The sequence below is a fragment of the Diceros bicornis genome, chromosome 4, assembly GCF_020826845.1.
Source record: "Diceros bicornis minor isolate mBicDic1 chromosome 4, mDicBic1.mat.cur, whole genome shotgun sequence".
Classification (NCBI taxonomy): Eukaryota; Metazoa; Chordata; class Mammalia; order Perissodactyla; family Rhinocerotidae; genus Diceros; species Diceros bicornis.
In genome coordinates, this window is record NC_080743.1 from 94,782,201 (window position 1) to 94,809,063 (window position 26,863).

A 26,863-nucleotide genomic window follows, 5' to 3' on the forward strand; every position below is an offset into this window, starting at 1 on the left:
TTAGATCAACACAAGGAAAAGAGCAATGAACAGAATGGGAATAGCAAGGAACTTCAGCCAGCGGAAGAATAAGTGAGGTTTCTGAGGACTCCCGACAGCTCTCGTCCTCATAGGTTTCAGGGTCCGGTCCCACTGGGTCAGGATGGCATTTCTGGCTCCTGGCCACTTCCCTGGGCCCACCAGCCTAAACTGGTATGGGCTACAAGGGCCAAAGAAAACTTCCACAGCCAGCTTGGGATCCGTGAGAAACAGCCACGGGATGTTGGGCTTTGCCCCAATGAAGGAGGCGATTTCATCCACATAACTAACATAATCCGTCTGTATGGTTTCGCTTTTGCCAAACCTAGAAATGGGAGTGGAAACACCACTGTGGATATCCAAGCTCTGTGTAGATATCTTGTAGAAACAAGTGCAGGGAAAACTCTTCAAATCTTTTTATCAGTGAGAATCAACACCAATCCCTGGTATTTGTAATGGGAATGTTGTTCATTTATCCTGTACTTTGCAGTTCTTTTCAAAGAACTTTCATATTGATCTCATTTGGACATTCCCCAACACTGCAAGACAGCTAAGAAAGGCATTTTTATCGCCATAGACAAATGGATAAATTGTCTCTTGTACAAGTGAAGTTATTAGTAACAGCTAGGAGTGGAGCCCAGTCCTCCCTACTCATCCTCGTTTGGCTGAGTCATTTTCATTAGAGCCATCTGTTTGAAGGCATCCTCTATATCTCAGAGGATTTATGGGCTAGAAAATAGAAGTCCACATTCATGTGCTCCTAAACTCCTCTAATTTCTGATCCTTTCTGGATCTCCTTCCTGTGATGTATTGCAGGAGCCATGGAGGGCTAAAACTGACTGTACAATTAATGTAGGTTCTCAGCCCACTGATGCAGTTCACCGTGTCTTGTACATAACAGGACTTGGCACAGTGTCATGAGCAAAGTAAATCCTCAATAAATATTTGTTAAACGGATGAATTTAGCTCATAGCTGTCACCCTAACGACCTCACGCAGGACTACTTAGGATAAAAACAGTTCCAAGTATTCACAAATTCTGATTTTTCTATGGAAATCCTAGACCCCTTTACAATAGATGTTCTTACCATTTGAGTTTTTTCCCCATTTTCTCATCAATATCATTCATCATGTCTCTCACAGAAGGCAAAGCACAAGTTCCTAAAAAAGAAGGAAAGGCATGATAATAGTTAAACGAGTTTGGCATAGGACTAGCCTGCAATTTTTCCTTTTGAATAACGACTTATGAGTCACATTATTTCCAATATTTTTGTCACTGTCTAGCAAAACAAAATCTAGAGCAAACGAACACGTGGTCATTTTGAGACAAACGAACAAGTCATTCCCAGTCTTCTCAGAACTAATACTTCTCACAAAATTAAAAACCATTACCAGAATAGCTTTGTATCTTTACTCTTAAACCAGTTACCAGATGTTTAAAATCAGTTTTAAGGATTATACTCTAATCCCTCAGCTTTACTTTTAAGAATGTTATCTAATAAATTATAGCCAAACAAAGGTAAACTGGCACCTCTTTTTTAAGATTTAAGAAAAAACTTCACAGGAAATTATCCTGCTTTTCCAGAAAAGAGAATTTCCAGGAGACAAGACTTAAAATTTAATGCAGCCCTAGGTTTTTCTCTGAAGACCCAACAGTTCCTGGATGAGACTGAGGATATGGACTGTTCACAAGTCACCAAGGACATCGCCCCAGCAGACCAGATCCGAGTTGGGGCTGCCCCAGAATTTCAGACTCATTCTGGTATAGGATTACAGAGTTCTGTGAAACCCAGACCAAAACATGCTTTTGTGCCCAGAGACACTTCAAATCTAGGGTGGTTTCTTTGGCAATTTTGGGATCACCTTGAACAAGACTAGAACTCCCAGCCCAGATCTGATTCCTCAAGATCTACAATGACTTGCCTAATTCTCTATTCCTGCAATCCTTATAGGCAGGGTCACTTGAACAGCCTTTGTAGGTATGGCTTTGCTCCAAACCTTGCAACCCATCCTGTGCTTGGGCAGGAGGAGAGATCAAGAAGAAAGAGGCGGTGCTCAACAGCCCACCAGCTACTGCCATTGAGTGACTTGTAACTGGACCCTCTGTCCTGGTACTCTGCTTCCCCCAAATTGGGTTGTTTGACTTATCTCTCATTTCCCCTAAGACTGAGTCTTTGTACATCAATTCTGCATTGATTGGGTCTCTGCCTTATCTGCTTTCTTCAGAGCCCAAGTTACAACTCCTGTCCTCACAGGGAATAAATGTCCCACTCTTTAATGCTGGTCTCTCCGAGCCTGAACCCTAAGCTCGCTTCTTTCTGAGTAGAATTTCATGCCATCACCTTCCTGGCTGCTGCCTCAACTGTTGCATCACCTTGCAACACATCTCTGCTTGAGGGGAGACAGTGAAGGAGATTCAGGGGGGTGACTGATGTGCAGGACTGTAAAGATGTGGACGGCAGCCTGGGGGTGAGAGGTGGCCCAAGATAAGTAGTGGCAGGTCCCCACCTCCTGTATGAAAAGAAGAGCCTGTAAACCCCAGCAAGTCAGGTAGGACTGGAAGCCTTACATGTGGCTTCAAAGGAAGCAAGCCTGCTAAGCTCCCGCATCCAGAAAAGTTTTACAAGTCTAGGTCCAACTAAACTTTGCACACTAAACTGTGACACTTTTATTTGTTCTTTAACCATGGCCCTGTTTGGTCTTATGATCTGAATCTGCTCATAGCTGCATTCGAACCTCAGTGTGACTCTGATCCCAGTACCCACAGCTGGAGGATGCTGCCTGCCTTCCTTGCCTGACCCCAGTCAAGTTTGTTGTTTCCTTTTTCTTTTCAAAATACAGGAATTCAGTATTCCTATACCTTAGAGACAGACCATCTAGCATACCTAGTACTTTCTGCCTCTGAAGGTCCACTGCTTGTCCTTATCCGACACATGGTAGGGAAGAAAACAGAGGAGAAAAGCCACTGGCTTTTCAAAAATCATAATTTTTTCCATGACTGTGGATATTTGAAGTTGGCTGGATATTGGCTTGGAAATATCTTCTCTTATTAACCTTTCAAATAATGTCATCCTATTGAGTTTTGAAAGCATAATTTTACAAAGTTGCCATACAGTTAAGACCAGGAGCTCTGGTGTTCTTAAGTTTAATGAAAGATATTGAGTAATTAACAGCTCTAAGGAGTTACAAATCATAAAAAACTCCTCTATTAATATCTTGTACTACTGCATATGATAATCCAATGTATATATTATAAATTGCTTATAAAATATAGTACCAAAATATAGAATTATAGATTCCCAAAACTGCATGGGACCTAGGATTTGTCCCTTGCTATTAGGATTATTGTTTTTATAAAGACCCACAGGCATTCTCATTGGCATCCATCTTCTCCATCAGTGAGTATTTTTGTCTACATACCCTTTATTACTTGTACTGCCCAGCGGGCCTGCAGGTCGGCTATGGGAATGGCAGCCCCAAGGGACTGGATAAGGCCAATCACTGCCATGGTTGGCTTCTCCAGTTGGGGAGCGAAGATGCCTTTAAACAAGGTGACCTCATTGTCTCTGCTTTTGATGATGGAGTCATCAAGGAAGGGGTAGGCATAATCATAGCCTGTTGCAAAAATGACGTAGTCAATGGCCTCAAACACTGTCCCATCCTCAAAAATGGCTGAAGTCTCTGTGAACTTCTTCACATTAGGCTTAATGGACACTCTGCCACAGACAATGCAAGCTGGGAGCACATCATTAAACACAGGCTCTTTCCTCAGGATTCTGTATGGAAAATAGAGACAACCATGAGAACTGTAATATTTCCTCTTTGTTCTATTGGTCCATAATAGTTAATTAATAATTATTAATAATTAATTAATAAGGAAGGAGAAAACTATCCAAGATTTTTTTCTGTGCCATTGAGTGTCACCAGTATGGTTGAAGAACAAAACTGATGTCAGGTGACATTATGAAGTAACAGAAGTTACCCTTTGCTGATCTCTTCTCTATTTCCTGTGATCCTTCTCTTCTCTTCTACAGAGCTCTCTCCAAATTCGAGAATAACCCCCCCAGGCCCTGTCCCATGTTAAAGCCGATATCAGGAAAAATCCTAGAGTAAGAGTACCTGGGTACTTGAGTTTTTTCTTTGCAACATATTAGCTGTGAACCTTGATCAGATTAAGATTTCTTAATTTCTTTGTGCCTCACCTTTCTCATCGGGAGTGGCAATAACAGTTGTGCTTACATCAGGTCATTGGGATACCTAAGTAATATAAAGAATTTGGCATAATCTGTAGCACATAGACAGTGTTAAAAAATGTTAGCCATTACTCTTAATTCCATATACTCCAAAGTGGCCATTGTGAGTTCAGAAGATCAAACAGAGGAAGGAAGTCAAGGTGGGAAAGCTGCAGGCAGCTCTCTCACAGAGACAAAGTGTGAGCCCCATGCAGACAAAGGCACAAGTCAGGCGAGGGAAGGAGCATCCAGGAATTTCAATCAGGCCAGATGAAGGAGGGGGCCAGTTTGAATCTTTGGTCAGTGGAAGTCTGGAAAGAGAGAGCTTTTGACTATTTCTTATTCAGTAATATTTCTAGTGAGCGCAGATAAATCTGAATTTAGACATGAATGTGAATAATGCTGAAGAAAAGGCTTTGTTCTTGTAGGACTGTGGGAGCTGTGAGAGAGAGCCCAGGGAGATTCCACTGGGGAGGAAACTGAGCTGGACAGTGAGATTGGTTGGCATTCTGGTTGGAAAAAAGCTGGGCTCAACTGTGAGAATTACCTGCCGTTTATCTTAAACACACTGCCATCAGGCTTTCACTCCCACTGCCACGCTGAAACTGCTCTTGTCACGGCCACCAGGATCTTCAAGCTGCCAGATCCAATGGCCCATTCTCACTCCTCTTTTTACTCAACTTATTAGCAGCCTTTGACAGAGTTGATGGTTTCCTTCTTCTTGAAACACTGTCTTCATTTTGCTTCTAGTCACCAGTCTCTCTGGATTCCTTTCCTATCTACTCTTCCAATTCCCTCTCAGTGTCTCCTGCTGAATTCTTCTCCTCTTGACTTCTGAACAATGATATGCCCCAGGACTCAGCCCTCAGACCTTTTGTCTTCTCCATCTACTTTCATTCTTCAAGAGATGTCATCTAGTTTCTTTAAGTACTATCTATATTTTGACGAATCCACATTTTTAACTTATGGTTTGAATCTCTCTTCTGTCTCATGTATCCCACTGCCACTCAGCATTCTTCTACTCGAATGTCTAATAGGCATTTAGACTCTGATATGTCTAAAACTAAACTTCGGCCCCTCCCATCGTCTTCCACATCTCAGTAAATGTCAACTCTATCCTTGCATCCAAGCTCAGATCAAAAGTCTGGAAGACATCCTTGACCTTTTTCTTGCTCTCATATCCTTTATCCAATCTAACAGAAAATTCTTTTTGGGTTTACCTTCAAACTATATCCAAAACCTGACCACTTCTGAGCACTCACTGCTGACAATCCTAGTCCAAGCCACCATCTCCTCTCATCTGGGTTTTTGACAATGGTCTCTTAACTAGTTTTTTTACTTCCTTCCTTGACCTACCCCCCAACACTGAATGATGACCACAGTGGCCAGAGTGATCTCCTCAAACCAACTTAGATTTTGTTCCTAATTTGCTCAGATGTTTGCTATGGCTTCCCGATGCATTAGGAGTAAAAGCCAGAGTCCCTGCAATGGCCTACAAAGCCCAATGCCATCTGGCTATATTGATGTCTCTGATTTCATCTTCAGCTACTCTCCCCAACTCTATTTTCTCTAGGAAGAGAAGCCCATTGCAGTCTGTTGAACATGCCAATCATGCCCCTGAAGAGGCGATGCCCTAGGCCTCTGTCTGCAGTGCTTTTCTCCAGATATCCTAATGGCTCATTTCCTCATCTCCTTCAGGGACTTGCTTCAAAATGTCCTTCTCAGTGAGATCTCCTCTGAGGACACTATTTAAAATTGTCCTGATGGCGCTCTCCATTACCTTGCCTGCTTTGTTTTTTTCTCCATAGTACATCTCACTATATGATCTTCTGCTATTTGTTCATTGTCTCTTTCCCACTACTAGAATGGAAGTTCCATGAGGACAAGGATTTTGCCTGTTTTGTTCACTGCTATCTCCACAGGGCTTAACACAGGACCAGGTACATAATAAATATTTGTTGAATCAATGAATTCACTTTGATATAAATGGGTTACCACTTGGGTTTTTCACCCCACATCAAAGTAATTTCTTATCACGTGACTTGGGGGATATTTTAGGAGAGAGTGAGGAGGAAACTGAAGATGCAAACATTATGGCCAAAGTGAAGGGGCTGATGGTGAGAGTGGAGCACAGGGAAAGTCCTTTGGCTTTGCTTAACTCTGCCATTAAGTGAGAGGCAGTAGAGTAAGGTGGCTATGAGTGAGGGGCTCTGGTCTCAGCAGATCTGGGTTGAATACTGCTTTTACTTCCTGGATATGGGACTTTGGTAAAGCTTCTCATCTCTAAAATGGGCATAATAATAGATCCCTCTTCATAGTTGTTGTGAGGGTAAAATAAAGTAATGCATGTCAGAGTTTTGTTAAGGCTTAACAAGGCTCTGACGTGTTAAATGCTGAAAACATGTTAATGATTATTATCATTACTCTAGGGACTATTTTCTGAGGTATTACATAACTTTCCAGATGTGCAAATCTGGTAAGGTGGATTGTGAATTAGGAAATAACTCCTAATTTTTGCAGTTGTTTATCCTCTGAAATGTGAGATGTGATTATTCCACTAATATTATTTTGATTCGTTTGAGGATTACAACACACATTAGGGTTGTTGACACTGAAATAAAGGCTGGCAGGCATATCATGTTTAACTCTACTTTACCCATTTAAAGGCATCAAGCCATAGTTCTCGTGCTTGAATCTGGCATTCATTTGCTTCAAGTACCACCAGTCACAGAAGGCTGTCGGTAGGTTGTTCTTGAGGAAGGTTTCAAATCGAGTGACAAGCATCATGTCCCAAGGATAGCCATCATCCCAGAGCCGGCTGATCACCCAGGAGCCACTTCTGGAGCTGATGATGACCTTAAAAAACACCAATTCAACCATCAAAGTAGTGACTATTGGTAGTGGATACTGTGATCTGCCTCCCAGATCCTATTTTAGGAAAGAATATATTACATCAGCTGCTGGGAATGTTGTCACAAGGCAGCCCTCAGCGGTCAGCCCTCTTTGGGAGTTGCTTTGGTTAAAGAGAGGAACCTCACTCAAGGTCTTATACCCTTTCTGGATTGCCTGCATCCAGTGACTGGTTGATGCAGAGATATAAAGACCCAGCATTTCACCCCAATTTGGGGCAATTCAGAAGGACTACCCCAGCTTCACAGTAAGATAAAGGGAGGCTTTCTTCCCTTCCTGCAGAGGTATTGAACCAGAGAGCACGCTCAGACAAGCTTCCTGCACTCTAGTTTACATCTCAGGGTCAATCATCCTGTCCTACTGTTCCAGGCAAATTTTCATATTTTAATAAAACCTTCTCTGGTGTAGGTGACCAATAACTGAATTCTAGTCATATTTTCCCTAGTGCTTATCTGATGATCATTGTTTACAAACAAGCAATTATGATCCCAAAATAGGCATTTTGACCTAAAATGCCTACCACTGTCCTAAAAGAAGGCAAGAAATTTGGAATCAGAAAATGGGCTCAAATCTTGGCTCTGCTACTTACTAATGATGTGATTTAGGGCAAATTCCTTTAACCTCTCTAGTCTTCAGTTTCCTCACTCGTGAAATGGAGATAATAAGTTCCCACCACATCAAATTTGTGTGAGGATTAGTTCAACATGATAACTCATGCTATATGGCTAACATCACCTGGCAGGTAGTATGTGCTCCTTTCCTTCCCTTTTTGTTGTGTTAATCCCTAACAGTGAAGTTTTTCAGGCTTTTATTTTTTCTTTTCTACAATTATTATGTATAATGTCCCTTCAAGGCATTTCTTATAACAGTAGCTAAATAGATATAGACAGAGGATCAATTTGTTAAGTTGAGAGCCTCTGAAATTGGTCTTTCTTCCCTCTAATTTATCATCTATACAACTAATGAATGAATGTCTTAAAACTATAGTTTCATTATATTTTTCCTTAGCTCAAGAAGCTGATTTACGATTATTTACAGAGAAATCCAAATTCTTTAGCTTGTCATTCAATTCCCTATAGTATATAACATAACCTGATTCCAATTTTTCTTTCCTATTTCAATTCCTATAGCTGCTCTGTTCTTTGGAATCAGAAGATCTAGCTTTCAGTCTGATAACACTTCAGTGGCTCAAATATTAATTTCCACTATGACTTTCAAGAAGGCAATTGACATTTCCTCTAGTCCTGTCAGCTTTTCTGTAAAGTGGGCATAATAAAATGCAGACTATTTTCTTCCTACAATCAAAGGAGCACATTCATATGCAGGCACTTGAGTACCATAATGTATTATACAAATTGTTATTATTAAGAACTTCCATTCCAGCAAGATGAACCCACAATAGTCAAATATGCAGGGCTCACTTCTGTCTCCATACCTTTGCTCATGTTATTTTCCCTTCCAAGAACACCCTCTGCCACCTCTTCAACCATGTGATTTATGTATCATTCAAGGACTGGTTCAGGTCTACCCTCTTTGAGGGGCCTCCAGTTCTGTAATCATAGCATTTAGTTCTTGAATCACTTGTTTATCTTTTATTCCAGTGGCAGCTCTTGTATTATTGTCATGCTTTCTACTTAACTCTTGATGTTATGTTTAATTTATATTATATCAATGTATTATTTTCCCAAATAGATTTTAAATTCCTTGAGGAGAGGGGCCACATAGTTGACTTATTTGTGTCTCTATCTTGTCTAGTATAGTGCTTTAAGCAGATAAATAGGAGTATATTTTTATTCCTTTTGTGCTGTCATGATTTCTTTGCTTCACTGATTGTACTGTTATGACATAAAATGGACCTATGTTGGGGATGCCCAGTATGACATCTGGAGATAGGATTCCTGTCTTTGGGCTTCTGGGCAGTTAATCCCTAAAGAATCTTCCAAAGCAGGAAGGTGGCATTTGTTTAAACTCTTTAACATGCCCCAAAGGACCCTGTATCACCTCTTCTCCATCTTTTCTTCAATGTCTCCTCATACCATTCTTTTCCAAACCCATTGAGCTGCAGCCAAGGGGCCTTCTTGCAGTTTCTTGAAGCTCTAAGCTTCTTCCTGCTTCAAGACCTTCTTCCTGGAGTCCTGTTCTGACACTGTGCCTCTTTCTCAACTTTTAGCTGTCGGCTTAAATGTCATCAGCTCAAAAGGGCCTTTCCATTTCCCAGTCTGAAGTAGGTCACCCCTATTATCCACTCTTAACAGCATGCTGTTCTTTTCCTCACTAGCACTTTTCACAATTATAAATTATACATCTGTGCATTTACTTATTTAATATCCATCTTCTACACTGGACTCTGAGTTCCAGGACAGGCAACAAGTTTGTTTTGTTCACTCCTCTCTCTCCAACATCCAAGCCAGTGTCTGGCACATAGGAGGCTCTCAACAGATAACCATGAGATGACTGTATGCATGCATGAATGAATATAACTGTATATTGCTGAAATCAGGTTCAAATGCTGTAACTTCTTAACAAGCTCAAAAAATCATTTCTATTTTTATCTGTTTTATTGATGAGAAAACTGATGCTCAGAGGGATTGAAGGATTTACCCAAGAGTCTCAGAGTTATAACCTTAACCCTGAATCCACACTAGTTTCGGAGGAATTGATCAGACACATGTTAGACACCAACTCTCTTGAAGAAGATTGTTGAATGACGTCATTCATTGCTGATGTTCTGCCTTTGCCGTATCAAGCTATTTATAGAACCTCCCCTGTCATGGAGGGAAGTTGAGCTATATGAAATATCTCTGTAGTTTTTGCCTCAAGTCCCCTGTCCCTCACTCCATTTCATATCATACCTTTCAAATGGTAACTGTTTCTGTCCCTTTAAAAATAGTCCCCGAATACCTGGGAAGTGGTACCTGTTCAGCTGTGTGGCTGAGTTCCGTGGCAATATCACAGCCCGAGTTCCCCAGGCCGATCACCAGGACTCGCTTCCCCTTGAATACTCCTGGTTCCTTATAGTCCCGGCTATGGAAGCATTTGCCTTTAAAGAGTTTTAGTCCTGAGTGAAAAGTGGGAAACATATGAATCATTTTGATTTCCATTTAAAAAACTGCTGTAACAGACCTTGTGGGTGAATGCAGTCACAGTAAAATGAAATTTTAACACTCTAGGTATATTAGAGATAATAGAAGTATATTTTAATTTAATCTGTTTGTACTTTTATATATAAAAAAGACATTACCAAGATATTCATTTATATCAGATGTGTAGTTGGCAGCCTACATTTCAGCCTTACCTGGAAAGGACTCTTTTGGTAGGTTGGGGTACACATGATGTCCAGAACAAATCATTACGGCATCAAAGACGGCTGATTCTTTCTTACCATCCTTTTCAGTGGTAACATACCATTGGCCAGTGATTGAGAAATCAGGACGTTTATCTATACTGGATACAAATGTCTAAGAGAAAGACAGAAAGACAGCCTTCCTTTCTGTGCTAATAGGTAGATTTGGCACCAACTTGATCAAATAATATGAAAAAAATCCTTAATAGATAGTGGCTTAGGAAAAATACTTAATTCATTGTTAAGATACATATTACAAATTCTAAATTCCCTCAGAAGAAGACAAAACGTTAAATGGTACATATATATATTCTTATACCCACATGATTTCTTGTGCCTGACCAGTATTTTCTGCAGTCCAGAGTGACTTCTCTTGGAGATGTGATGGTGAATTCAACCATAGTTTACAAGGGGCATGTACCACGTGTAGAAAGCAGTCTGGTGACCAGTGATTTTTGTAATAACAACTACTTCTGAACATATCTCCTTAGCCATTTTATTTTTTAATATTATTGTTGTCTTACAATGAAAGGTATCATCTATATTCAGAGCATAAGTTCCTCTCAAATTTTAGTGTGTGCAAGGATTACCTGTAAAACTTGTTAAAGTACAGATTCCTGGGCCATATTCCCAGATGTTTTGGTTCAGGAGGTCTGGGGTAGGCATGAAAATGTGAATGTCTAACAAGCTCCCAGGTGATGTCCATGTTACTTGGACTATCCACTGAGTATCACTGGACTAGATTATCAATAAATATTTATTCACAGCTAAATGGCTGTCTGTTGGTGTGCTCTCTCTTTTAAAAAAATCTTTCAATTTTTCTGATTATATTGGGAAGAGAACATTTATTTGGTATTAATTGTGCTTAAAAACTTTATAGTGTAGTATTTCATACATAGTGAAGAATACACATATACATATATGTGTAATGTTTTGCTACTTAAGAAGTATAATAATAAAATAAGCACTATGAACCCCTAAGATCTTGCACATCATGTATTTAGAATAACTCTGGGATTATTTATTTATTTATGCTATTGTAAATGGATCCTTTTGGATTATAGTTTCCGTTTATTGTTGCTGGTGTATAGAAAAGCAATTGATTTTTATGTAATGATCTTATATACCACAACTTTGCCTAACTTTTTTGTATTAACTGTTATTAATTCTAGTAATTTGCCTCTAGATTCTTTTGGGTTTCCCGTGTAGAAAATCATATCATCTGTAAGTAATGATATTTTCTTTCTTTCTAGTTGCCATTCCTTTTATTTATTTTTCTTTACTTACTGGACTATTTCTTAAATGTAAGACATTGGAAAGAAGCAATAATAAGAAGAATCCCTATCTTGTTCTGTATTTTGAAGGAAATGATTCTAACTTTGTACTCTTTAGCGCAGCAAGGTCCATAGCAATATAATATGAGCAGCATATGTAATTTGAAATTTTTTAGATGTCATGTTAAAAATTGAAAAAAATGTATAATTTAACCCAATCTGTCTGATATATAACCGTCTCAGCAAGTAATCAAAATAAAAATTGTTAATGAGGTATATTATATTCTTTGTCATAATAAGACTTTGAAATCTAGTGTGTATTTTATGTTTACAAGTACGTCTCAATTTTGTGACTTAGTGGCTACCATATTGAACAGCGCAGATTTAAGATAATGTTTGTATATATTTTGATAGGTCAAGAAAATTCCCTTCTAATCTTAGTTTGGAGAGTTTCCTTTTCTCGTCTCTTCTTTTCTTTCTTTCAGGCACCAATGGGTGTTAAGTTGTATTTAATGCCTTTTCTGAATTTGGTAAATATGTGATTTTCTTTCTGTAACAGGTTTTTGTACTGAATTACACATTTATGTTTCATAATATTAAAATATTCTGTATCCTTAGTCCAAACTCAACTCAGTCAAGACAATCTTTCTTTAAATACTTTGTTGGATTCATTTTTGCATCAATTTTCTTTCTTTTTTTTTTTGGGTCAGTGTCTTTTTTTTTTTTATTGCATTTACATTGGTTTATAACATTGTATAAATTTCAGGTGTACATCATTATTCTTCTATTTCTGCATAAATTACATCATGTTCACCACCCAAATACTAATTATAATCCATCACCATGCATCAATTTTCATGAGGGAGATTGATCTGTAATTTTCCTATTTCCTATTACCTTTGTCTACTTTTGATGTCAAAGTTATAATGTCATAGAACAGTTTGGGAATCATACTTCATTTTTTTAGTCTCTGGAAGAGTTTATAAAATATTGAAATAATTTGTTCATTGAAAATTTGGAAATACCTCTGGAACTGTTTATTTTCTTTATGGGAAAATTTTTCATTTCCAGATCAAAAGAGCTATAAGTCATCAAAGGACTATTCAGGCTTTCTACTTCTTTTTGAGTGAGATTTGATAAATATTTTAAAAAAAAGATTTAAAAATTTTACCAATTTAAAAATTATTTGGCAAACACTTTTATAGTATTCATTTATTTCATCTACATCAATATTGCCTGTCTTTTCCTTTCTAATATTATTTATTTGTACCTTTGCTCTTTTTTCCTCAAACTGTCAGCTGTCTATTTATTTTATTAGACTTTTCAAAGAATGAACTTTTTTTTTGTGATGAAGATCGGCCCTGAGCTAACATCTGCCAATCCTCCTCTTTTTGCTGAGGAAGACTGGCCCTGGGCTAACATCCATGCCCATCTTCCTCTACTTTATATGGGACGCCACCACAGCATGGCTTGACAAGTGGTGCGTCGGTGTGCACCGGGATCCAAACCGGCAAACCCCGGGCTGCCGCAGCAGAGCGCGCGCAGTTAACGGCTTGGGCCACTGGGCTGGCCCCCAAAGAATGAACTTTTAATCTTCTTAATATGCTTTATTTTCTATTTTATTAATTTTTTATTATCCTCTTCATTTTACATTGTTTGGGTTTATTCTGTTTTTCTTTTCCCAATTTCCTTATCTTATTAGTTTTTAAATCTTTCTTATTTTCTAATAAAAGCATTTAAGCTTATAATTTTCATGAAAGTTTTACTCTCTATGCTTCCTGCAAGTATTGATACGTAGAATTTAAATTATCATTCAGTTCTAAGTAATTTTTTCTTTGACCCATAAGTTGTTTAGAAAAAAAATTTAATGTATAAATTCATGGCTATCTTACATTTATTTCTTTGTTATTGATTTCTAAGTTAATGGCATTTTGGTCTAAGAATTGTATGTGGTCAAATTTTGTAAATTTCCCATGTATTCTTGAGAAGAATATACATTCTCTAAATCTAGTATCAGAGAGGCCACACTGTTAAAAATGTTGAAAAAAAGAAAGACATAGTGAAAGGAACAAATAAATGTAGAATTCCTCACAGTTATGCCCAGAACTAATTTTTTGATCACACCTTACCTTAAATTGTATATATTTCAGGAGGTCTTTTTCTTGGGCAAATGCAGTGATATATTCCTGGAGCTTGCTGTTGTGCATAAAGTTGGGGAAGTCATCGGGAAAAGGGAAGTCTGGGAAACACGTCATCTCTTTGGAAGAGTTGGCAAAGACCGACTGGTAAATGCTCGCCCTGCCTTCCTCTGCATGGTCCTGTGAATGTAGAGTTTCAAATAGAAGAGAGTTTGTAAATGAGTATACTTACTGCAGTCAGAGCCAGTTCCACATAATTATCACTCCTTTTGACCTTGCTTTTACCCACAAGTAAATTCAGTAAGGTGAGGCATAAACTATCTTCACTTAAACAATTTCATCCCAATCAAAGTAACTTAGAATATGGAAAAATATATTTTTCTTAACATCTTTTCTAAGAGAAACAAACTTTGAATGTCGTTATGCCCTTTTAGGAATATGTAACTAGAATCATTTTATTCCTTTGAGCCATTAAATACGGTGGTGGATATTTTCCAAAATTCAACCTTGCTTGATTTCAATGTGTCAACTCACGAGCACGGATAGACAAAATATGGTATATACATACAATGGAGCATTATTCAGCTTTAGAAAGAAAGAAAATTCTTTTTTTAATATGTTTTTAATCAATTCACTTTATGCATTACAGAATAAGTATCACGTCAATTCATTGAAATAATAATGTGCTGACTGCATGATGCAACAAGTTTGTTAGAAAAAAATTATTTTTTATTAATTTTTTATTGAGGTAACATTGGTTTATAACATTATATAAATTTCAGGTATACGTCATTATATTTTGACTTCTGTGTAAGCTACATTGTGTCCACCATCAAAAGTCTAGTTGCCATCTGTCACCATACATATCCGCCCTTGGAAAGGAAATTCTGATACATGCTGTGATAGCAATTAACTTTGAGGACATTATGCTAAGTGAAATGAGCCACTCACAAAAAGACAAATACTGTATGATTCCACTTACATGAGATACTCAGAGTAATCAAATTCATAGAGATAGAAAAAATGGTGGTTGCCAGGGGCTGGGGAGAGGGAGTAATCAGGAGTCATTTTTGATTGGTACAGGGTTTAATTTTGGGAAGATTAGAAAAGTTCTGTAGACTGATGGTGGTATGATAATGATACGATTCACAACAATGTGAATGACCTTAATGCCACAAAACTGTACACTTTAAAATGGTTAAATAGTAAATTCATAATAAAAAATATCTCCTTTAACATACCATGAGATAGTTCTGGTGGATTAGATCATAATATTTTCTTATATACCCAGGGCAGAAAGAACAGTGGCTATGTTTAAAATAGTGTTTTTCAAATGTTTTTGACCACAACCTATGGTTAGTAATATATTTCATATTGCAACCCAGTATATATACCGCCCCCCCCACACAATGGAAACAAAAATTTTGTACAATAAATCATATTCAACTACTTGAGTTGCACTCTGATATTTTCTATACATTCCATTTAAAAATGCAGATTCATTCATTAATTTATTTCATAACAACACTAGTGGGCCATAATCTCCAGTTGGAAGACATTGGTTTTTTTTATTTTTATTTTATTTTATTGCAGTCACATTGGTTTATAACAGTCTATAAATTTCAGGCATACATCATTATACTTCTATTTCTACATAGATTACATCATGTTCACCACCCAAATACTAATTATGGTCCATCACCACACACATGTGCTTAATCATCCCTTTGGCCCTCCTCCCTACCCCCTTCTCCTCTGGTAACCACCAATCCAATCTCTGTCTCTATCTGTTTGTTTGTTGTTGTTTCTATCTTCTACTTATGAGTGAGATCATACAGTACTTGACCTTCTCCTTCTGACTTATTTCACTCAGCATAATACCCTCAATGTCCATCCATGTTGTCACAAATGGCTGGATTTCATTGTTTCTTATGGCTGAGTAGTATTCCATTGTGTATATATACCACATCTTCTTCATCCATTCGTTCCTTGATGGGCACTTAGGTTGCTTCCAAGTCTTGGCTATTGTGAATAACGCTGCAATGAACACAGGGGTGCATGTATCTTTACGCATTGGTGTTTTCGTTGTTCTTTGGATAAATACCCAGCAGTGGAATAGCTGGATGGTATGGTAGCTCTATCCTTAATTTTTTGAGGACTCTCCATACTGTTTTCCACAGTGACTGCACCAGTTTTCACTCCCACCAGCAGTGTATGAGAGTTCCCTTCTCTCCACATCTTCTCCAACAGGTGTTGTTTCCTGTCTTGTTAATTATAGCCATTCTGATGGGCGTGAGGTGATATCTCATTGTAGTTTTGATTTGCATTTCCCTGGTAGTTAATGATGTTGAACATCTTTTCAAGTGCCTGTTCGTATCTGTATATCTCTTTGGAAAAATGTCTGTTCAGGTCTTTTTCCCATTTTTAAATTGGGTTGTTAGTTTTTTTGTTGTTGAGATGTATGTGTTCTTTATATATTTTGGAAATTAACCCCTTATCAGATATATGGTTTGCAAATATCTTCTCCCAATTGTTAGGTTGTCTTTTCATTTTGTTGATGGTTTCCTTTGCTGTGCAGAAGCTTTTTAGTTTGATGTAGTCCCATTTGTTTATTTTTTCTATTGTTTCTCTTGCCTGGTCAGACATGGTGCTTGAAAATATATTGCTAAGACTGATGTCAAAGAACGTACTGCCTATGTTTTCCTCTAAAAGTTCCATGGTTTCAGGTCTTACATTCACGTCTTTAATCCATTTTGAGTTAATTTTTGTGTATGGTGTAAGACAATGGTCCACTTTCATTTTTTTCCATGTGGCTATCCAGTTTTCCCAACACCATTTGTCGAAGAGACTTTCCTTTCTCCATTGTATGTTCTTAGCTCGTTTATCGAAAATTAGCTGTCCATATATGTGTGGGTTTATTTCTGGGCTCTCAATTCTGTTCCATTGATCTGTGTGTCTGTTTTTGTGCCAGTACCATGCTATTTTGGTTACTATAGCTTTGTAGTATATTTTGAAATCAGGGAGTGTGATATCTCCAGCTTTGTTCTTTTGTCTCAGGATTCCTTTGGCTATTCGGGGTCTTTTGTTGTTCCATATAAATTTTAGGATTCTTTGTTCTATTTCTGTGAAAAATGTGTTGGAACTTTGATAGGGATTGCACTGAATCTATAGATTGCTCTAGGAAGTATGGACATCTTAACTATGTTAATTCTTCCAATCCAAGCACACAGAATATCTCTCCATTTCTTTGTGTCTTGTTCAATTTCTTTCAGAAACGTTTTATAGTTTTCAGTGTACAGATCTTTCACCTCTTTGTTAAGTTTATTCCTAGGTATTTTATTCTTTTTGTTGCAATTGTAAATGGGATGGTATTCTTAATTTCTCTTTCTGCTACTTTGTTGTTAGTGTACAGAAATGCAACTGATTTTTGTATGTTGATTTTGTATCCTGCAACTTTACCATATTTGTTTATTACTTCTAAAAGTTTTCTGGTGGATTCTTTAGGGTTTTCTATATGGAAATGGAAAATTTGAGTTCAGAGGATTTGGTAAGGAGAAAGGGGAATAGAGACAGGAAAGAGGCTTATGGTAAGTCACCTGAGACCTAAGCTTTATCCTTTGGATTGAAATTTGGAGATTAACATAACCTCATATTAGATAAATTGAGGAACACTGAGGGCAGAGGGGCTTTTGTTTTCACATTTGAAATTCTGGTAAGATATCACTTCAAAGGCTCTCCCTGAACTAACCTGGGTAGGGGGAGGGTCAACACAGGAGAGTCAGGCAGCAGTAATTAGGAAGAGGTGAGGCCTTAGTTGAGCTCTCTTGAACCCAATCGGTTTGAACAGAACTTAGGAGTTCCCACTTGCTCCCAACGGGGATGCAGAAATTATCGAGAATCTTAGTGGCTAGTTTACCAGAGAGTTTCCATGCAAGGGGCTAAGTGGCATTTTAGGAGAGACCTTCAGAGAGGACCATTTGGGTCAGGGATTCACCAGGCAAACTAGACCAGGGAGCAGGTCATCTGATGTCCCCATGGGAGGCAGGTGGGGCCTAATCAGCAAGAATGTCCACTGGCTCCTGACTAAGCTAAGAGAGGACAGGTTCATTAACTGCTGTCTTCAGTTTAAAATTCCTGAAGGATGAGCATGAATGGTAACCAAATGGAACAGGAGACCAGGAGACCAGAGGAGTCAGAGGAGCCAGAGGACAGTCCCAGGACCTGTGTTTGAATCTGAGAAACTTTGGCTTTCCTCCATCACAAGGTCACATAAGTCCTTTTTCTCCATAAACCCAGATACAATCTTGGAAAGGGCCGGGGTGGGAGGGGTGCTTATAGACTGAGCACTGATCCAAAAGAGACCTGGAGATCAAGCTCTGCTAACTGGGAGTACTCGTTTTGTCTTGGAATGCTTTTATGCTTCTCTCTATGTAATTCTGTTTTTTGTCTGTTGTTCTATTTGTGCTAGACATAAAAAAGTGACCTGAGCACTTAGTAGTATAGTATATACTTATGGATAAAGCCTTGCAAAATAGCAACAACCCACAAGGAAAAAGTGAGACAGGATCTCCTAGGACAGAGTGAGCTTGTAGGGTTGGCTGACACGCTTCACTCAACAATCTCATGATTGTTCCCTCAACCTATAACATGAGGCATATGGTAGACAGAATTTTAAGGATGACCCTTAGTGCCACTCATTCTTGTATAGTCCTCTCCCCTTTGAGTATGGGTGAAACCTGTAAATATCATATCATTCCCATGACTAGTTGTTATGTGTCCTTCATCTAATCACATGATCCCTTTAAAAGAAGAGAGTTTTCTTTGTCTGGTAGCAGAAGAAGTCAGAGATTCAAAGCGTGAAACGTATTCAGCTTGTTATTCCTGGGTTTGAAGATGGTGGGAACCATACGTCAAGGAATACTGGCATCCTTTAGGAGCTGAGAGGAATCCTCAGCCTACAGCTAGCAAGGAAACACAGACCTTAGTCTTACAACAGCAAGGAATTGAATTCAGGCACCAACCTGTAGGAACTTGGAAGCAGATTCTTCCCCAGCACCTCCAAATAAGAGCCTATCCCAGAAAACACCATGGTTTTGGCCTTGTGAGACCCTAAGCAAAGACCCCAGCTGAGCCCACCTGACTTCTGATCTACATAACTGACAGATAATAAACGGGTGCTGTTTTGAGCTGCTAAGGTTACGGTAATTTGTTATGCAGGAATAGAAAACTAATACGAGGCCAGAGGTGAGGTACTGGAGCTGGCCAAAGTCGGGAAAAATTATGTAATGTTACACCAAGGGAGGAGTTGCACGTAATAAAAATGATACGAGCCTTTAAGACAGGTTTGAAGTGCTTTCACAGCTTTTGGTTGCTCCAGGATAATAAATCTCTCTAGCAATGCTGAGCTGATTGGTCTTCAGCTTTTCTTAGGTCCTCAAAAGACCATGTTTACTCAGAAGGGAGTTGCAGCATCAAATAAACATATTGTTTGTGACTTGCTTTTTTTAACTTAATAATATATCGTGGCTATCTTACTGTTCCTACTCAGTGTTATAGTGTATCTTAGAGCCCAAGTTTATAGACTGATTTTTTAAAATTGATCATATAGGAAGTTCATGAGAGAATGACTATAGAGACAATGATTGCACTTTGAGATACAAGGTTTTGGGGGAGAGTGGCCAACAAAGATCCTAACCCTGCTTATTTACGGAAGTCATTTTATTTTTTTCTGATTACAAATGTAATCTGGATTCCTGATTAATATGACAGATTGTGTAAATGCATTTAACTCTTCTCTCACCTGAAACTCCACTAAAATGATTGTAAAGGACAGAGGTATGAACCCACAAGGGAAAAAAAAAGGGAGAAGACAGTAAAAGCCAACAAGAAGTAACAACAACATTTGGGAAGAGAGAACACAGGTGGATAAGTGACAACCGACTGAACAGACCAGAGAAAGCTGAGAGCTCAGCCTAGCTCCGATCAAAGGGGAATCCGGATGGAACAATGACATTATGAGACATTCAAGGTGTAAAGTCTTTTACTTCACCTGTACGGTTTCTCAGGAAACTACTGGAGGACGTACTCTGGTGTACTCCTCTAAAGTGAGAGAATAAACTAAATACTAGGAAGATAAGAGTTCCAGAAATCAGGGTTACCCAGGGCAACAGGAATGTAGCTGGGCTAGATGAGAAGAGAAGGACATTCCAGAAGAATATCTTTAAGAGATAGTCAAGAGAAGAATTAAGCTGATGGAACACCTAATGAGCTTAAACATATTGAGAAGAGAATCATAATTCTGTGGGAGAACTTGGGGGATAAGTTAGAGATAGTATTTACAAAACTAAACAAACAAGGATACAAGGCAATTGTTAACTCCAGTGAAAACAAAAAATTGTTCAAGGAAGAAAATGTAATCTGAATCCACTAGGTGGCTCAGCAATGAACAATATTTACATGGTTATAGGTTACATGGTTACAAGGTTTATTTAAACAAAAAGGATGATAAAACTGTGTAAGGAAGGAGAGATGGAAAATTTTGCAAGTGGGTATGTCTTTTGTTCCACATAGTCTAAGGGATTGTTTGCACATAGCATTGGTCAAAACAAACTCTACAGATGCAGAAAAAGTTATAAGAAATGAGTGAAGTGAGCCAAAAATGAATATGGTGAAACAGAGAATTCAAATTCAGTCTAAAAGGGGCCAGTTATTACTATGAGTATGAAGAGATCCACTGTTGCCTGATCTTCTGATTTTTCCAAAGAAAACAGATCTCTAGAATTTTACATGAAATATTTTGATTTTAAAATATTGGATCGAAATTTTAAGAACTGTATAGGTCAAATAAAATAGATCATCTATAGTATAAAAAGAACCAGTTTGCTAACTCTAAAATATGTAAACACTGTGGATTTTTATCTAGTAATTTTGTGATCATTCACTTCATTGTATTCCTATTATTTGCAACAATTTTCCAATTGATGTCCTTGGATTTTCTTGGTATAAAACCATATAGTAAGCATATGATCATTTTTCCTCTTTTCCTTTTTTCTCTTTTTTTTACTGTCAGTTGCTTGTCTTATTGATTTGGCTCAAACTTCTAGAACATTAATTAATAGGTCATTAAGAGAAAAGTTTAAAATTTCGTGGTGGCAGTGTTTCCCTTCTTCAATTTGTTACAACATTCTATTTTATTGTATTGTTAGCAGAGAATTTCATCTTATTTATATATATTTTTTCAAGATTATTGAGGATTTTTGGTTAAAAAATCAGTTTTAGAAATGTTCCATGGGCACTTGAAAATAAGGCATGTTTCATCTTGTCAAAGTACAGGATTTGTTGAGTATCAACTAGTGACAGACCAAAGTGCAAGATGCTGTGGTTACTAAGGTACCATCTGGTCAAAAGTAACCAGGATCCTTAAGAAAAGAAAAGCCAAGGATAGCGGTTAAGTGCACGCGCTCTGCTGCTGGCGGCCGGGGTTCATATCCCGGGCGCACACCGACGCACCGCTTCTCCGGCCATGCTGAGGCTGCGTCCCATATGCAGCAACTAGAAGGATGTGCAACTATGACATACAGCTATCTACTGGGGCTTTGGGGAAAAAGAAAAAAAAGGAGGAGGATTGGCAATAGATGTTAGCTCAGAGCCGGCCTTCCTCAGCAAAAAAGAGGAGGATTAGCATGGATGTTAGCTCAGGGCTGATCTCCCTCACAAAAAAAAAAAAAAAAGAAAAGCCAAGAAAACATTAATCTAATTTTAAGATAACATTTTCAATTTTAAAGAGTCCATAAAACCTCAAATGGTGGTCTAAAGAAAACCATTTTTTTCCTTAAAGAAATTAGCATCATTTCCACCTAAAATGGTTTTCTCTCTGTAGAAGGGTCAAACTGTGGATTTCTACATATACTTGCTACTTCATAATGGAAAGCACTGAGCACTGGAAATTTCTAATTAGGGCTCATATAACTCAAAGTTGTCAAGGCCCCCAGAATATACATTTTTAGTATAATATTAGAATATTACAATCACATCAGTATCACTGGGCTGAAATTAAGGTGTCGACAGGGCCATATTCATTCCAGAGGTTCTAGGGGAGCATCCGTTCCTTCCCTCTTCCAGCTTCTGGTGGATGCCAGCATTCTTTGACTTTTTCAGCATCTAGAGGCCACCTGTATTCCTTGGCTAATGGCCCCTTCCTCCATCTTTAAGGCCACAGCATAGCATCTTCCAATCTCTCTCTCTTTTTGCTGAGGTGATCACATCGCCTTTTCTCTTCTGCTTCTGTCAAATCTCCCTCTGCCTTTCTCTTATAAGGATATATGTGATGGCATTTTAAGACCACTAGATAATCCAGGATGATTTCACCATCTCAAGATTCTTAACTTGATCATATTTGCAAATATCCTTTTTTCCTTTTTAGGTAACATTTACAGGTCTCAGGGATTAAGACCTGATATCTTTATTGGGAATGCATTGTTCAATTGTTTATCCTACTACAGTCCATTGTCTGGCCCCTAAAGATTCACGTCTATCCCACCTGCAAAATACATTCACCCCATCCTAACATTTCAAAGTCTAAATCCATTGCAGCATCAAATCAAGTCCTGAATCTCATCTATACATCCTCAGCTCAAAAGTCCCACAGCTCATCATCTAAATTATCTAAATCAGGTATGGATGAGACTCTGGGTATGATCCATCCTGGGAGAAAAGTCCTCTCCATCTGTGAACCCGTGAAACTAGAAAGCAAATTATCTTCTTCCAAAATACAGTGATGCGACAGGCATATGGTACCAGTTACAGATATTCCCATTCCAAAAGGGAAAAAATGGAAGGAAGAAAGGAGCTACCAGTCTCACGCAATGTTGAAATCCAGCAGGGTAAACTTCATTAGGTGTCACGACCTGGGAATAGCCCTCTGTGGCTCAAGGCTCCAGCCTCTGGGCTTGAGGTTCCCTGCTCTGGGCTCTTCTCTCTTTTTCTCCAAGGGTAGCACATGTTTGCGGCTGAGTGGTTTATCGATCTATGATGCCAGGTTCAAATTTGAAAGTATTCCTTGACCAGCAAGAGAGCAGCTGCTCTCAAAAGCCATATTAGCAGTGTCTATATTCAGTAATGTTTTGCAAAGTCAGTTTGAATATGAGGATTTGGTTAAGATCACTGTGTAGAAGAGCTGGCCAGCTCAATAGGCCACTTGTTGAAATGGCACCCAGCAGTTAACAAAGGGGTTAAGAATTCAGGCTGGAGAGAAAGGCCTGCTTGAATTGGGATCTTGTCTTCAGCATTTACCATTTTTAAATTTTCTTTTATTTTTATGTTTTTTTACCTTAGTTATTATTTTTTTTTAATTGCAGTAACATTGGTTTGTAACATTACACAAATTTCAGGTGTACATCATTATACTTCTATTTCTGCATAGATTACATCATGTTCACCACCAAAATACTAATTATAGTCCATCACCACACACATGTGCCTAATCATCCCTTTCGCCCTCCTCCCTCCCCCCTTCCCCTCTGGTAACCACCAATCCAATCTCTGTCTCTATGTGTTTGTTTATTGTTGTTATTATCTACTACTTAATGAAGGAAATCATACGGTATTTGACCTTCTCCCTCTGACTTATTTCACTTTGCATAATACCCTCAAGCTCCATCCATGTTGTCACACATGGCTGGATTTCATCGTTTCTTATGGCTGAGTGGTATTCCATTGTGTATATATACCACATCTTCTTCATCCATTCGTTCCTTGATGGGCACTTAGGTTACTTCCAAGTCTTGGCTATTGTGACTAACGCTGCAATGAACACAGGGGTGCATGTATCTTTACGCATTGGTGTTTGCTTGTTCTTTGGATAAATACCCAGCAGTGGAATAGCTGGATCATATGGTAGTTCTATCCTTAATTTTTTCAGGACTCTCCATACTGTTTTCCATAGTGGCTGCACCAGTTTGCACTCCTACCAGCAGTGTATGAGAGTTCCCTTCTCTCCACATCCTCTCCGACGGGTGTTGTTTCCTGTCTTGTTAATTATAGCCATTCTGATGGGCGTGAGGTGATATCTCATTGTAGTTTTGATTTGCATTTCCCTGATAGTTAATGATGTTGAACATCTTTTCATGTGTCTGTTGGCCATCTGTATATCTTCTTTGGAAAAATGTCTGTTCAGGTCTTTTGCACATTTTTCAATTAGGTTGTTGGTTTTTTTTTGTGTGTGTGTGTGAGGAAGATTAGCCCTGAGCTAACATCCGCCAATCCTCCTCTTTTTGCTGAGGAAGACTGGACCTGGGCTAACATCCATCCCCATCTTCCTCTACTTTATATGGGACGCTGCCACAGCATGGCTTGACAAGCGGTGCATTGGTGTGCACCCGGGATCCAAACTGGCGAACCAGGCCGCCGCAGCGGAGCGTGTGCACTTAACCGCTTGCGCCACCGGGCTGGCCCCTTGTTGGTTTTTTTTGTTGTTGAGATGTATGAGTTCTTTATATATTTTGGAGATTAACCCCTTATCAGATATATGGTTTGCAAATATCTTCTCCCAATTGTTAGGTTGCCTTTTTGTTCTGTTGATGGTTTCCTTTGCTGTGCATAAGTTTTTTAGTTTGATGTAGTCCCATTTGTTTATTTTTTCTATTGTTTCTCTTGCCTGGTCAGACATAGTGCTTGCAAATATGTTGCTGACACCAATGTCGAAGAGCGTGCTTCCTATGTTTTCTTCTAGAAGTTTCATGGTTTCAGGTCTTACCTTCAAGTCTTTAATCCATTTTGAGTTTATTTTTGTGTATGGTGTAAGATAATGGTCTACTTTCATTCTTTTGCATGTGACTGTCCAGTTTTCCCAACACGATTTGTTGAAGAGACTTTCCTTCCTGCATTGTATGTTCTTGGCTCCTTTGTCGAAAATTAGCTGTCCATAGATGTGTGAGTTTTAATTTTCTTTTTAAGCTTCAGATTCATTTGTAAAAAGGAAAACAGCATACCTGGCTTATAGGATTATTATAAAGATTGAATTAAATGGGAAAAGGTGTTTGGCATACAGGAAGTGCTCAATAAAATAGTCCCAAGAGTTATCAATATGCTGATTTGAAGCTTTGTCAGCATATTACCGTAACATATACTAGGCTCCATGACATTATACAAGATGCTGGGTGGTTTCAAGGGTTCTCAACAGTCTAGAAAATATTTATATTAACAAAATTCATATATCTTTGTAATGTTTAAAGAGCTGTCATAGACACTGTATCCCTAAATACAACCTTTTTATTGAGGTATAAAATATAATACTAATTTTGCATTTGAGGAGGAAATAGTGGCTTAAAAAGGACTATCGATCTTCCTAAATTTGCATATATATTAATAGTTTATCAGAAGAAGAAGAAGACAGATGGGCTAGGCTTTGCCAAATAGTGTTTCTAAGGTTGGAGACATGATGGAGTAGAGGGCACAGGGCAGCCCCTACCTATGCTGATGTGGTTGTCAGGCAACATTGGAAGTGATTTAATTGGTGCATGTAAGCATATTTGCTTATATCTATCATTGTTATTATTATCGTATTTATGTCTGCTTATAACTATCATCTTTGTTATGATAGAGACAAAAGGGCATTGAAGAGCTTCAGATCAGTGTGTCCTATTCTTGATTCCTTCTGTAGTTGTCTCATTAATTATGTGGTTTTTGCAAGACCAAAATCAGCACCTGAAACCTTAACATCTGTGGTCTGAGTCACTAAGAGGACCTCTAGTAACATCAACAAAAGAATGGAAAAAGCCATTGTTTTTTATTTTTTATTTTTATTTATTTATTTTTTTGTGTGAGGAGATCAGCCCCGTGCTAACATCTGCCAATCCTCCTTTTTTTGCCAAGGAAGACTGGCCCTGGGCTAACATCCGTGCCCATCTTCTTCCACTTTATATGGGAGGCCGCCACAGCATGGGTTGCCAAGCGGTGCGTCGGTGCGCGGCCGTGATCCAAACCGGCGAACCCCGGGCTGCCGCAGCGGAGCGCACGCACTTAACCACTTGCGCCACCCGGCTGGCCCCAGCCATTGTTTTTTAAATGTGTAACTCAAGCAATTATATTTTACATAAACCTAAGCAGTATTTCAAGGTGGGTTTTATCGCAGAGTGATTCACATATTAATGATTTATCAAGGGTGAATAATGTACACAGACACCTTCAAGGCTAGCATACCATCTCATTTACGTCTGAAGTAAGTAAGGGACAACTTTCCACCCTGCTTCTGATGTTGTGCTTCATAGATTCCAAACCTAGGAGGGATTCTAACCGCCATGACAGCTGGTTTGGAAGCCTGTGCTTAGACAATGTGTTCTCACCACTTCCCGCCTCACTTTCCAGTCTGTTGCAGTGACATCCCACTCACCGAGAATTTCCACAGGCCCCCAACGTCTTCGCTCCTCTCAAAGCAGGTTGGCTCCAGCCCCTCTTCCAGACAGCATCTGATGGAGGCCAAGCCACTGACACCAGCTCCGATGATGGCCACTCTCTTCCCCATGGTCACCTGTGCAAACACCCAGAGAACATTTCCAGCAGCAGTATTGCTGAAAACCTGTGTTTTTTTATATCACTCTTTGGAATAATAAGAAACTTTATTTTTGCACCAAGAAGGCAATATTTTTTTTTAAATTTTTTGTTTATTGCAGTAACGTTGGTTTATAACATTGTAAAAATTTCAGGTGTACATCATTATACTTCTATTTCTGCATAGATTACATCATGTTCACCACCAAAATACTAATTATAGTCCATCACCACACACATGTACCGAATTATCCCTTTCACCCTCCTCCCTCCCCTATTCCCCTCGGGTAATCACCAATCCAATCTCTGTCCCTATGTGTTTGTTTATTGTTGTTATTATCTACTACTTAATGAAGGAAATCATACGGTATTTGACCTTCTCCCTCTGACTTATTTAACTTTG

At 38.6% G+C, this 26,863-nt stretch overlaps 1 protein-coding gene across 1 annotated transcript; it reads right to left on the reverse strand.

Annotated features, from left to right (window-relative positions):
• Positions 1-26,434, reverse strand: LOC131403862 (flavin-containing monooxygenase 3). The gene is made up of 8 exons (XM_058538105.1): positions 26,303-26,434; positions 13,906-14,094; positions 10,455-10,617; positions 10,075-10,217; positions 6,906-7,105; positions 3,438-3,793; positions 1,106-1,178; positions 1-343 (listed from the first exon to the last, which is right to left on the reverse strand). Exons 1-8 carry the CDS (start codon positions 26,432-26,434, stop codon positions 1-3), a joined length of 1,599 nt encoding a protein of 532 aa, XP_058394088.1.
• Between the last annotated feature and the right edge of the window lie 429 nt (positions 26,435-26,863).